At 41.1% G+C, this 14396-nt stretch overlaps 1 protein-coding gene across 2 annotated transcripts in view; it reads right to left on the reverse strand.

Moving 5' to 3' along the window:
- The window catches only part of sez6l (seizure related 6 homolog (mouse)-like), a 272465-nt gene that overhangs the window by 74838 nt on the left and 183231 nt on the right, over positions 1-14396 (reverse strand). For both annotated transcript variants that reach the window (XM_043715477.2, XM_043715479.2), the window contains exons 7-9: positions 6534-6700; positions 5491-5685; positions 1342-1480 (exon numbers count right to left, since the gene is read on the reverse strand). In XM_043715477.2, coding sequence (XP_043571412.2) covers positions 1342-1480; positions 5491-5685; positions 6534-6700 — 501 coding nt within the window. The remainder of the gene's footprint in view (positions 1-1341; positions 1481-5490; positions 5686-6533; positions 6701-14396) is intronic.

Here is a 14396-nt window from a genome sequence, read left to right on the forward strand (position 1 = left end):
TGCAAACTTTGTTGACTTTTGTCATCTGACTCTCTTTGTTGTTGTTCAGAATCATAGAACCCCTCCAGTGTGGAAGCAGGCCATTCAGCTCATCGAGTCCACACCAACCTTCCTAAGAGTATCCCACTCAGACCCAACCCCATCTCTGTAACCTTCCATTTTCCACTGCTGCAGTCTATTAGATTGCTCAGCTCTCTGTACTGCTGACTGTCATCAAGCTTGAACTGGAAATTGCTCCTGCATTCTTTAGAATTCGTCCTGCACAGCTAAATCAAATTCGAATCCACACTGCTGCTCACCATGTTGTATCAACAGATTATGCCAATCACTGCCAATGTATATTTGGGAGGATTGAAGTCACCATCTTCATGGTATGCCTGTGCCCATCAGTTCCAATGTGGTAGAGGAAATCGACCGGGTAATTTAATGGGAAGAGGCTCTTGAACAAGACGTCATGTATGAGTATAATATGTATGGTAAAGACCTGGTTAAAAAGACTTTGCAAAGATTGAAAAGGACAATCATCTATGAGATCACAAGATGTCCTGCCTTCGCTACACCAGCCCTTATGAAATCATCAGATTCGGTGGAGCTTAATGAAGTCTTCAGCATTAACTCTTTCAGAACCACCACCTTGTACAACAATGATGACCTGGGCAATCAGTGCAACTAAACCATGACCAAGCAGTACAGAGAGAGAGATTTTAACCAGCCACACCAGATAAAAATGTACTGTTTCTGTGCTTCGGAGACATTTCTGATTAATCCACTATTTGTGGATTAATCTTACACCATCAACTGATATTCTAACTGACCAATATTGCTGACAGTGCTTCTGCTACGGTGCCTGGTGCTTGCAGCTCTATACTAACATATGAGTGAGGTTCACCTGTTCAGGTGCAGCCAGGTCAGGCCTTCACTGATCTAGTTCCTAAGGCCAAGAATCACCATCAATCATAGAATCACTCAACACAGCAGGAGGCCATTTGGTCCATTGAACGCGTGCTAACTTTTTGAACGAGCTTTCCAGTCGCTCCCTCACGCTCACCCTGCAAATTTTTCCATCTTGAGAAAATATGTTGTTTTTAAAGTTAGTATTGAGTCTGATTTCACCGTTCCATGAGGGACTGGAATTGAGAGCGTAGCAAAAAGAGAAATCAAATTCACTTCGGCTCCAATCCCCATTTTGTTAGCAATTATTGTAAATCTGCATCTCAGCAGGACTCCTGTCAGTGGGACCTGTTGTCCATAAGGACATTCAGAGTGATGTCCTTATCTAAACACTCAGCTGTTCAGGTTGCCTTCTCAATGAAAATAAGCACATTACTGTAACATACTCACAGCTGAACATCAAGGAAGACTCGCTTATCCTCCCCAACATGAATTCTCCAGATACAGTCCTCGCCTTCATCGTAGGGTTCAGGCCAATTCGGAGAGAGAATCACTCCCGCAGGGCTCGACAACTCTCCCCCACAAACCGCTGAAACAAAGCAGAACAAGAGTGAAGCAACAACATGAAAAACACACCTCCACTCAGCAACTGTTCACACGGTTCTGGTGCTTTGCCCCTTGGGGATACTAGGACCTGGGACACAGTTTCAGAATAAGGTGGTACATATTTAAGATAGTTAAGATAAGGAGGAACTTCCTCTTTCTGACATTAATTAATCTTTGGAGTTCTCTACCCCCTAAGAGCAGTGGGGTTGGGTTTAATTTATAATTGATCCACAGGGGAGTCAAAGGTTATAGGGCAGGGAGCAGGAAAGAAAAGCCACATCTGCCATGATCGTTTCAGTTAAAATTCACACAACATCGGGTTGCAGTCCAACAGGTTGATTTGCAAGTGCAAACTTTCAGAGCGCTGCTCCTTTACCAGGTAGCACTCTGAAAGCTTATACTTCCAAATATACCTGTTGGACTATATCCTGGTGTTGTGTGATTTTTAACTTTGTCCACCCCAATCCAACACCGGCATCTCCACATCATGATCTTTTTTAGACAGTGCACTCTTGAACGGCCAAATGGACTACCCTTCCTCCTCCCTTCATTGTTTTTGTTCTTAGTTCCTGCTGTGGGAAGAGATTTGTCCAAAATTCAGATGTCCCTTATGTTACAATACTTCAGAAATGGCCAAACCTGTGTCCCCCAGTTATTAACCGAGTTGTCAGTTGGAACAACCTCTTTATCTGACCAGAGGTCTTTGATCTGAATCTGTAACGATGTTTCCGACTTCACAGGTACTGCCACACACTTACGGGTTTCCAGCACTTTCTGTTCTTATTTCAGAGCAACTCTATTTGCCACAAAACTCATGAGTACACCCTGGGATCACGACAGGTGCTATATTAATGTGACTTTGATAGTTCACTCTTTCACTGAGCTAGAAAACTGAGCCCTGTTAGGATGCAAAGGCAGGGATTTGTGCTATTGATAATCAAGCTGTTCAAGTGTCTTATGTAACAGCTGAGATGGGTCTTGAACCAAGCCTGCTGGTTCAGAGATAGGGACACTATCACTGCACATGAGCCAAGCCAGAGATTTCAATATGATATTAAAGGCGAATCCTTCAACCAGCACAAATTTGTTGGGCATGATTTCAGAGCTGGTTTCAGGTGCTGTGTGACTCTATGACTTCAGAATGTGTAAACAGGCACCATGTTTGATTCCTTGTTATGACATCAGTGGAGACTAATAAAGTTTTTGGTTAGAATTGGAAAAACCCAAGTATATACTCAAAGAATGAGGCCATAAGCTCAATGCTGTAATCAAAAGAATTTTTCTCCTCCAAAACCAAAAGTGCTTGAATACTAAAAACACGCTAACTTAAACAGGCTGTTGTGTTAAAGTACAATACACAAAGTTGTTTATAATCAGAACCAAATTTACTTCCAGACACATTTGATGTACATCTCTTATAATTGAAGTCAGATACTTAAACAGAAGTTGGAAGATTAGCCCCTTGAACAAATTTGTATTAATATAATGCTCTTCATGACCTCAGGATGTCCCAGTGAGCTTCCTGACCAAGTAGAGTATGTCTGAGATGAGATCAGGACGTGTTGGAAAAACTCAGCAGGTGAGGCCGCATCTGTAGAGGGAGAATTAGAGTTAACACAGTTTCAAAGATTTACACTAGGATTGAGATTTCCTGGACTTTCCACTAACTTCCAGCAAGGCTGTTCCTTCAACTTGCTGTAGGTTCCCTGTTCAACACAGGCATTGCTAATGTCTTAAGCATAACCTCAAGGTTCAGGTCCTCCATTTGGCTCCATTATTAGGGTTGCCATGCAGTTCTAGCCTCCCTGCTATAGGAAGGATGTTGTGAAACTTGAAAGGGTTCAGAGAACATTTACAAGGATGTTGCCAGGGTTGGAGGGTTTAAATTATAGGGACAAGCTGAATAGACTGGGGTTGTTTTCGTTGGAGTGTCAGAGGCTGAGGGGGTGACTTTCTAGAAGTTTATAAAATCATGAGGGGCATGGAAAGGATGAATGGTCAAGGTCTCTTCTCCAGGGTGGAGTCCAAAACTAGAGGGCATAGGTTGAAGGTGAGAGGGGAAAGATTTAAAACAGACCTAAGGGGCAATATTTTTACACAGAGGGTGGTGTGTGTATGAAATGAGCTTCCAGAGGAAGTAGTGGAGGCTAGTACAATGACAACATTTAAAAGGCATCTGATGGGTATATGACTAAGAAAGGTTTAGAGGGATATGGGCCAGGTGCTAGCAAATGGGACTAAGATTAATTTGGACATCTGGTCAGCATGGATGAGTTGAACTGAAGGGTCTCGTTCTATTCTGTACAGCTCAATGACTCTATGACTCCATCTGTGTCTGTGAGTTTGAGCCTTGTAGATGCTAACTTCAGTCTCTCTCTGTCCAGTGAATATTGCCTTATTCAAAGAATCCTGCTGTCTTGGCAAATATGTTCCATCGATTAACTCCATGATGAAGCACACTGGTCAATCTACTCAGCTCATTGCAGGGGCTGGTTCAGAATCACACTGCATTAACTTACAAACTAACATGTCCTGTCCTCCAAAGGTGAAGAACCTTGGCTTGTTTTGATGTGGTGCAGTACAACATAAATTGCATTTTATTAACAATTCTTTAAGTGAAAGAAGCTCTTGAAGAAATAAAGAAGATCAACCCATATCCTGCTTGAAAAACACTCATAAAAGGTATGTAAATGGTTGAGAATTTACCAAACATTTACCATTGTGACCCCATTTTGAGGCCTGAACATTGTCACAATCTGTTGGTGTAACTGAGCACAGGGTGGTTGGGGTATGGGGGAGTAGACAGTTGGGTGTGGAGGGGTAGGAGGGATTTTTTTCCTTTTATTCATTCACAGGGTGAGGGCATTGCTGACCAGGCAACATTAACTGCCCCTACCTAATTGGTCAGGGGGCAGTTAAGAGTCAACCACATTGCTGTGGTCTGGAGTCACATATAGGCCAGGCCAGGTATGGATGGCAGTTTCCTTCTCTCAAGGAAGATAAATGAACCAGATGGGTTTTCCCTGACAATGGACAATGGATTCACAGTCAGCATTACAGTCCTAACTCCAGATAGTTATATTGAATTCAAATTCCACCACCTGCCATGGTGGGATTCGAACCTGGGTCCCCAGATATTATCGGGGCCTCTGGGTTGACAATTCAGTGATAATATCATCAGACCATCACCACCCCTCATGGGAAGGCATGACCTGTGAGAGCTGTGGGAGGAGGGGAACCTTCAAGCCCACATCCTCAACATTTCAGCTGGCGATCCCACTTGGAACTTCGATCCCACTTGGAATGGCTTCAGCTAGGAACTTCAGTGCAAAGTGCAGAAAGCAGTCAAACTTCCAGTACATTAAGGAGAGCTGCAGAATTTCATTTATATAATGAGATGTTCAGAATTCTGCCAGCCATATATACTTCATTTTTCTTTAAAATATTGGCTTCAATTATGTTATAAACTTTGATTATTAGTTTTATTTGCATTATCATCATAACTTGGCACCTGCTGCTAAGATGATCATTTAATAAATAAGGTGTGGAGGTGCCAGTGTTGGACTGCAGTAGACAAAGTCAGCAGTCACACTTGACAAAGGGATAGCACATCAGTTGCATGACATTTTGATCTTTTACTATAAATTCTGTATCCTATGATCCTGCCCCATTAGCTACCCGATGAAGGAGCACCGCTTCAAAAGCTTGTACTTCCAAATAAACCTGTTGGATTATAACCTCTTGATTAAAATTAAAAGGTACATTTACAATCCTCAATAATTGTACTTTCATGAATGATCCCACACACAAAGCTTGTACTTCCAAATAAACCTGTTGGATTGTTACCTGGTGGGATCATCCATAAAAGTACAATTACCGAGGATTGTAATAAAAACATGTCAGACCGTCCCTAGCACTGTGGTTATGATGTGCAAAATAAATATATTTTAAAATCCATTTTCTTCATTCCAATGGCACAAATATTCTCTTTACCTCTGCAAAGTGGTTCAGTCTCATTCCAGTATGGCTCCCTGATGTCTATGCACTCAATTACAGATGATCCATGTTCCATAGTGTAACCTGGATCACATGTGAACTCCACCACTGAGCCTACACTGTAGGAAGGATTGGTTGCAGTGAAGTTCCCATTCTGCATGTAAGGCTCAAAGCAGTGCCCACGCTCAAAGGCTGAGGAAAGATAAGACGTGACTGACTTGATGTTGAAACCAAATACATATTTAAAAAATTGTAATATTATTTGCTCACATTATCAGCTGAATAACAATACATTTGCATCGGTCCTTTAGAAACAAACAGCTTTCACAGCAAAGGAAAAACTAAAGCCTTTGGAAACAACATAAACTCAAGCCATTGTCATAGATTTGGAACCAGATCTTAAGGGGGGGAATTTAAAAGAAAACATTTCACACGAACGGCATGGTAAAAGTTTGGAACATTTGCACCAGTAGCAATTGGAATTAGATCTTTTGTTAAAACATAGATGGTTAGGTTTATTATCAAAAGGTCTTCAGTGATATGAGAAAAGTGGGTCTAGTTCAGCTGCAGATCAGCCATGATCTCCCTGAATGGCACCAGAACAGGCACTGGTCTATACCCCATTTTCAGGCTTGAATTTCTGCAAGTCCATGGTTTTCAAATCTATTTCTCAGGAACAAACCTTGATCCCACTGAATCAATTCATTCATTTTGTCCAGTTTTTCTGTTTTATATCAGAATCTCACAATCTCCTTGTACTATCCACTTGAAATTGGTGTTAAACACATGACCTTTATGGCTTAAAGAGGCAATGTTACTGTTGTATTGTTCTCAAAAGAATATTCTCACACTGTTATGCCTTGCCTGATTCTGAATCTAGGTCCCTTGCATTTCAGAACTGAATTGGACATCAATTACTGTCACCTCTTTCCAGTTGTAATGAGTGGTGAATGGGTGGAAGGATGGTGGTGGGGGCTGGAATACAATTCTACCTGACATTAGATCCCTTTTTCATCTTGAAATGGAAAGGTTGTTTGTACCTTCATATCGAATGTTGAATCCCCCTGCTGTCTTGGTTCCATCGGAGGTGAGTTCAATCCGAACAAATGGCTCATTGCTGATCAAACCTTCCAGGGGGAAGTACTCATTCTTTAAGGAGTCATATAGAGTTGATGATAAGGCTCCCTCTCCACTGTAGATGATCAGTCTGATCAATAAAGGAGGAAATTGAATGGGAGTTACAAACACTTCACAGACATTCTGTCCAGCATGCCCAATCCCCAGTCTTCATGCTACACACAGCTCTCCTCTTATCTTTTCTCCCTTGTGTATTTATCTAATTTCCCCTTGAATATTTCTGTCACCTCAACTGTTTCCTGCGGTGGGAAGCTTCCTTTCATAACCATTCCCTGAGAAAATTCACCATTGGATTCAGTAGTCCTGGCCCCTATTTCTGATCTCACTCACATTCTCTACATTTACTCTTTCAAACCTCATTGTTGCCTTGAAGACCTCTATCAGGTCACCCCTTTCTCTTCTTGGTTCTACAGAAAAAGACCCAGCCTACTCAAACTTTCTCGGTATGAATAATGTCTCAGCTCTGTCCAAGTAAATCCTTTTTGAACCTTCTCAAGTGCCTGTTTCTCCTTTAACATGTGGAAACTAAGGTATTCAGAGGTCTTCAAGTATGACCTAACCAAGATTCTATTACATATTCAATATAACTTCTGTGTTCTTCAATTTTATCCCATAGAAATGAATCCAGGCTCCTTGTTTGATTTTATTGGCCTTAATAGCCCACACCACCAGTTAGAATGATGTAAGTGCCTGTATCGTAGATCCTCCTACTTGATTTAGATACTTATTTTCCCAAGACTATGTGACCTTCTTCTCCTTTCTTCCAAGGTGGTTACCTAAAGCCTATCCATATTGGAGTTTGTTTTCCAATTGCATTCTCATTTTGGAAGTTCATCTTTCTTGTTGGCCCCCTCTAAGTTAGTCAAGTTCCTGGTTTGATATAGTCTGCACATTTGGAAATTATATTTCACTGTAACTCATTTGCAGGAACCCTGATCACGAGGGATCCCAGTGCTGATCTTTGTAGAATCCTATCCTTTTCTTCTTATCTTTAAACTGCTTTTGTAACCAGTTTGTTTTCCATTTTGCTTCTTCATCACTGACCTTATTCATGAGTTTATTGCACAGTGGTTTATTGAAGGATTTTAAAAATTCCAAATTTATTGTCTGCTACATTATCTTTGACAATCCTTCTGTTAGTTTTCCAAATAATTCAGTAAAGATTGGTCAAGTATGGCCTCCCCTTTTGGAAATTTATTTTTCTACGTAATTGTATTTTTATTTTTTAGCTGTATTTCTATGGTAGATTTGATTAAGACTTCCACTACCTTTCCAAACCACCAATGGTATGGTAAATGGTCTATGATTCCCTGAGTCTGTTCCAGCTCCTATTTTGTATGTAAGCATCATATGAGCTGCTCACACTCTGGCACCTTCCCTGTTTTGTATAAATATATTAATGCCTCTGCTACTTACTCCTTAAATTCTTTTAAGAGATGTGAATGTAACCCAATATTCTGAGATTGAGTTATTGGGCTTGAATATTAACTCTGTTACCCTCTCCACAGATGCTCTCAGATCTACCAAGTTTCTCGAATACTTCCTGTTTTAAAAAAAATTCAGATTTCCAGCATTTGCAGTTCTTTCCATTTATCTGGATGCAAAGTGGACCAGTTGCTTTATTCTTTCCTGCAGCGTCACTGAATTTTACAGTTCAGAAGGAGGCCATTCAATCCATCATGTCTGTGCCAGCTCTCGAAAGAGCTACTTAGTTAGTCTCACTCTCCAGCTCTATCTCTGCAGCCCTCTAAATTCATCACATTCGAATATATATCCAGCTTTTGAAACCCCCTATGGAATCTCCATCACAGCCAAAGGCAGTGCATTCCAAATCCTAACAACTCTCTGTGCAAACAGAGTTCTTTCTCTCCTCATTTCATCCTAGCTCTCTTGCTGACAATCTTGAAATTGTGACCCTTGTACTGACATACCAACAAGTGGAAACAGAACATCCTGACATACCAACTATTGGAGACAAAATATTCTCTTTAGCCTGCCAAAATTACTCATAAAATTATTCATACTTTTAAAGACCTCAAAAAGGTCACCTTTGCTCCAAGGAGAATAAACCCAATTTCTCGACTCTTTCCTTGTATCTAGAATCCCTCATTCCTGCTACCATTCCTATTTGTACTCTCCCCAGGGCTTTAAAATCCTTCCTTAAATAAGGTGCCCAGAATACAACACTCCAGAGGAGTTCTGACCAATGATTTGTAGATCTTTGTGTTTTATTAGTTTAGCAATTATCTTCTTCCTTTCTATTTTAAATGTCTTCATATCTTTTTCGATCTTTTCTGCCAATGTCATGTGCACCATGTTAGTTGCCCTAATAAATATTAAACCATTGCGATGATTCAACATTTTCACAATTTGACCATCACTGCAGTGAATTTCTCCTTGATAAATTCCTTAGTGAACATCTTTCTTTCGTTCATTTTGTCTCTGAAGAACATTTAATGATTTTAACTCAGTATATCATGGAGTAACATCCTGTCAAGCAGTAGACTGGACTTCCAATATATAGAGACTCTTCAGACCAAATCATCCATGCCGACCAGATATCCCATTTCAACCTCGTCCCACCTGCCAGCACCCGGCCCATATCCCTCCAAACCCTTCCTATTCATATAACCAACCAAATGCCTTTTAAGTGGTGTAATTGTGCCAGCCTTCACCACTTCCTTGGCAGCCATTCCATACACGTACCACCCTCTGTGTGAGAAACTTGGCCCTCAGGTCTCTTTTATATCTTTACCCTCTCACCCTAAACCCATGCCCTCTAGTTCTGGACTCCCCCACCCCAGGGAAAAGACTTTGTCTATTTGCCCTTTCCATGCTCCTCATGATTTTATAAACTTCTATAAAGTCTTCCCTCAGCCTCTGGCACTCTAGGGAAAACAGCCCCAGCCTATTCAACCTCTTCTTATAACTCAAATCCTCCAACCCTGGCCAATAAAGGAAAGCATACCGTTGTGATATCTCAGACGAAAGGCTTGAATATGTCATTCCCTCCAATAGCCACTATTTTCCACTGCTTCCTAATTTTGTTGTGACACACGTGTGTATAAACCAGGATGCAATACCCATGGACAGTGTTAATGAATTATTAAAGCTTCATATTGCTTTGAGGATTGTTCAACATTAAGAAAAATCTCTGAAGTTTAAGAATAAAACTTTGCTACTGATGGCTTAGTTAAAGGCCATTCAGAAGACTCACCTGCAGAATTATGCTTGGAGAGGGGAGATTCAAACCCATTATTATTACTGAGCTCGAGAATCATAGAAACATACAGCACAGAAGTGGCCTTTCAGCCCATCAAATTTGGACCACTAAAAGTATATTACCACCTACACTCGTCCCACTTTCCCACATTAGGCCCATAGCCTTTAATGCTATGACATTCTAAGTGCTCATCTAAATGCTTTTTAAAGGTTGTGAGGTTTCCCATCTCAACTGCCCTCCAAGGCAGAGTATTCCACACCTTCGCTACCTTCTGGGTGAAAACAGTTTTTCTCAAATTCCCCTCAAAACCTTTTGCCTTTCAATTATGCCACCTTGTAACTAAGGGGAACAACTGAAAAAAAGACATTTAGGTAAGTATGTGAACAAGAGATGCTCGGAGGAATGTAGGCCTAGCGCAGGAAGGTGGAACTAATTTAGTTTGGGATATGGTCAGCATGCACTAGTTGGACCGAAGGGTCTGTCTCCATGCTGTATGATTCTATAACTGCTTTCTATTCACGTTGTTCATAGCCCTCATAATCTTATGCACCTCTATCAGATCCCCTCTGCACCTTCTCTGATCTAAAGCTTATCCAGTCCCTCTTCATAGCTGAAATGGCTCATCATAGGCAGCATCCTGGTGAACCTCCTCGGCACCTCCTCCAATGCAATTACATCCTTCCTAAAGTATGGTGGCCAGTCCGTGCACAGTACTCCAGCCATAGCTTTAACAAAGATTCTGCACAGCTCCAACATAACCTCTCTGCTCTTATAATTCTAGTCATTAGAAGTTTCTATGCCTTCTTAACTATCCTAGTAACCTGTCCTTCAGCCACCTTCAGGAATCTGGGGACAAGTGATAAGGTTAGGGTTAATTCTAACCGAACCCTAATCCTCGACCCTCTGAGCTTCCTAGTGTCTTGCCATTCATTGAGCACTCCTTTGTCCTGCTCCTTCTTCCAAAGTGCTTCACCTCATGTTTATCAGGGTTAAATTCCACCTGCCACTGCCCATCTGACCAATCCTTTCATAGCTTCCAGCAACCTAACTCCTTTCTCCTTGCTGTCAACCATCCAGCCAATCTTGGTGTTCATCCTTTGTCGCATCCGTCTAGTTTGTTTCTGGAATCATTCAGTCAGCTTCTTTCTCTAAAAGCTCAAAAACAAATAACTGAGGCTGCAGGAAATCTGAGCAGGACTGAAAGCATCGTGGAGAGAATCAGGTCTCATGTTGCAGGTTAATTGCTCCGTTTTGATGATGCCTTTATGCTGCTTTGATGCAAATTCTGCTCAGAGTTACTTCATGGTCCAACAACATAGGAATCGTTGTGGGTCACTTTGGCTTTACGTTAGTTCAGAGGATGTAGGTGTTGGTGACAGGAACAATGTTCATATCCCATCCTTAATTGCCTTTGAGAAGGTGGTGGTGAGCTGTTTTCTTGAACAACAACTGTGAAATTTTGGGTGCAAGCACACCCACAGTACTGTCAGTGAGGGAGTTTCAGGATTTTGACCCAGCAACAGTGAAGGAACAACGAGATGGTTGGATGATTTATAGCTTGGTGGGAACTTGAGGTGGTGGTGCTCTTGTTTTCTAGGTGGTAGAAATCATGCATTTCCAATATCCTGTTGTGCATCTTTGGTTACCTTTAGTTGGGTGCAATTATAAGTGTCTGGTATTTTCTTAATCTGTAGAATACTAGGACAAAGAGAAGCTATGGAAGGAGCTTCCCTAACTTGGCATTCAGTCAATTTGCTATATCAAGTTTTCTGCAAAGAGGATCTACAAAATGTTCATTATTTTTTCTAAACTAGCTCTGTAGTTTTGTTTAGCCATGCAAGCGTTGTGAAAATTGTTTATCATATTTAATCGATTGCTAAATCTCACCAGTTTGTAAATGACATAAAGATAGGTGGAGGGATGGGTAATGGTGAGGAAGCAGGGAGGGTACAGAAAGATTTGGACAGACTAGGAGAGTGGGCAAAGAAGTAGCAGATAGAATCCAGTGTGGACAAAGAACAAAAGAACAAAGAAAATTTACAGCCCAGGAACAGGCCCTTTGGCCCACCAATCCTGTGCCGATCCAAATCCACTGTCTGAACTTATCGCCCAATTTCTAAGGATCTGTATCCCTCTGCTCCCCATCTACTCATGCATCTGTCCAGACGCACCTTAAGTGAATCTACCGTGCCTGCCTCTACTACCTCTGCTGGCAACGCATTCCAGGCACCTACCACCCTCTGTGTATCGCCCTTAAACTTTTCACCTCTCACTTTGAACGCATGACCTCTCGGACAAGTGTGAGGCTATGCACTTTAGTAGGAAGAATAGAGAGGCTGACTATTTTTGAAATGGGAAAGGCTTTGGAAATCTGAAGCACAAAAGCACTTGCTAGCTCAGAATTCTCCTCGGCTAACATACAGTTTCTGTTTATTTCAACAGGGCTAAAATACAAGAGCAGAGATGTGCTACTGAGGCTATAAAAGGCTCTGGTCAGACTGCATTTGAAATATTTGAAATACTGTGAGCAGTTTTGGACACCTTATCTAAGGGAGATATGCTGGCTTTGGAAAGGGTTTGGGGGTGGGGGGGGGCGGTGTTTACAGTCTCAAAGTGAAAGGATGACTCTTTAGTACTAAGATCAGGAGGAATTTCTTCAGCCAGAGGGTGGTGAATCTGTGGAAATCATTGCTATCGAGGTCATTCAGTGTACTGAAGACAGACATTGATAGTTTCTTGATTCATAAGGGGATCAAGGGTTGTGAGGAGAAGGCAGGAGAATTGGGTTGAGAAACATCTTAACCATGACCAAATGGCAGAGCAGACTCAATTGGCTGAAAGGACAATTTCTGCTCTTATGTCTTAAGATCTTAGAGTCAAATGCAGGGAACGTTCATAGTGTAATGAATAACATTCAAGTGTTGACTCCTCAAAGAGTAGTAACTGTCAGAATGCGCTTTTACAAGTTTTGTGAAATTGATATTCTTAACACATTTTGTCAAGTTTACATCTACTGATCCCACAGAATATATTACTCATTTGACATCCTTATTTAATTCAGTAAGTTTGATACAAATTCTGATATAACCAATAAGTTTGAAACAAGTACTATGTCAAACCTCAGTTTGATTAGTCTGGTTACTAGCAAAATGGCCTCTTGATGAAACTGCTCCACCTCTCTTTTTTAGAAGCGAGTGTGACTTTTCTGGGTGAAAACAGCCAAATTGGTTTAATATCTGCTCTTAACTTTACTGGTTGCATTTAGTAGTTTTTAGTTTTCCAAAGCCTTTGAATAATTTTGGGAAATTAGTTCTGAATTTATTCTTAGGTTCTGGTTGTCAACTTCATCAATTTGAAAAAATACTAATTTCAGGTCCATTTATCCTCTTGTGTTTCGTCACAAATGTTCTTCTTTTTGGATGATGTAAAAATGATGTGTCGAAATTCCTCAATCTCAGTCTTGCAATGAGCTATGCGTGTACTTTCAATTTGAACTCTTTTGGTCCTTGGGGTTGGATTGTTAATGGCTATAGTGTTTCTTGATTCAAAGTTCCATCTCATCAGAAAATACTGAGAGCTCTGCTCCTGTGTCAAGTTTAAAATTGTCAGGTTGTCAATTGATTTCTATATTAGTATTCCAGTATTTGCTTTTTAATTCCTTGATTTCCCCAAGGAAGATGATTTCTCTGCTGCCCTGAATTTCCAGAATGTTACTGTTTTTAAAGTGCTTTTCCGTCTATGTTAAAATGACACACTGATTTTAAGAAACTAAGTTTCCTGCAGATATAGCCCAGTTTCTGAAAGGACTTCTTTTTGTGTGCTACAAAGTGATGCATTCCACTCTTTCTGTTTTGTAGCTCCTGTCCCCATGTGTTTTCAGTTTTGCACTCGATATAATGACTAACCTGAAACAGTTTTTAACATTGGACTTTTCTATTACCACAAATTAAAGCTCTGCTTTGTTTTCTTACTTCGGTCTGTCTCACAAGTTTCACCCCTTTAGTCAATGACTGGTCCATGTATCGAACTTTCCCGACAGCTCTATCCAATCCCAGTGGAAAAGCTCCGCAGCAAGTGGGAGCAGTGGGAGAATCTCCATGGATCAGCTCCAACTTGCTGCTGGGTCTCTTCAGTAGAGTAGACAGGCAGGATGCTGAAAGAACACAGCCAGCCAGGCAGCATCAGGAGGTGGAGAAGTCAACGTTTCGGGTCTCTTACCAGGGCCACCATGTGTTGCTATTAGCTGGAGGATGATTGAGGTGCATTACACTCTAAAAGAGAAGCATTCAGTGTCTGATGACTTTTCAAAACTAAGCCCTTATTTAAGTTCCACTATTTACATTCGAACTCAGCAGAAGAATGTTGCTCCTCTTTACAGAGTATTTCCCTCACCATCAGACCATTATGTCATCTGACATTGCTTCCTGCGCACATGCTCAAATGCTAAACCTTTTTGCTATGATCAACAGCAGAGGGCATTCTGCTAATTTTGTTTGCATTGCCCATACAGTTCCAGACCGCAGGGGTTGACCGGACCTCCCAG

Source organism: Chiloscyllium plagiosum, unplaced genomic scaffold (assembly GCF_037043375.1).
Source record: "Chiloscyllium plagiosum isolate Xiang-an unplaced genomic scaffold, Cpla_swu_hap1 HiC_scaffold_24, whole genome shotgun sequence".
In the NCBI taxonomy this organism is placed as follows: domain Eukaryota; kingdom Metazoa; phylum Chordata; class Chondrichthyes; order Orectolobiformes; family Hemiscylliidae; genus Chiloscyllium; species Chiloscyllium plagiosum.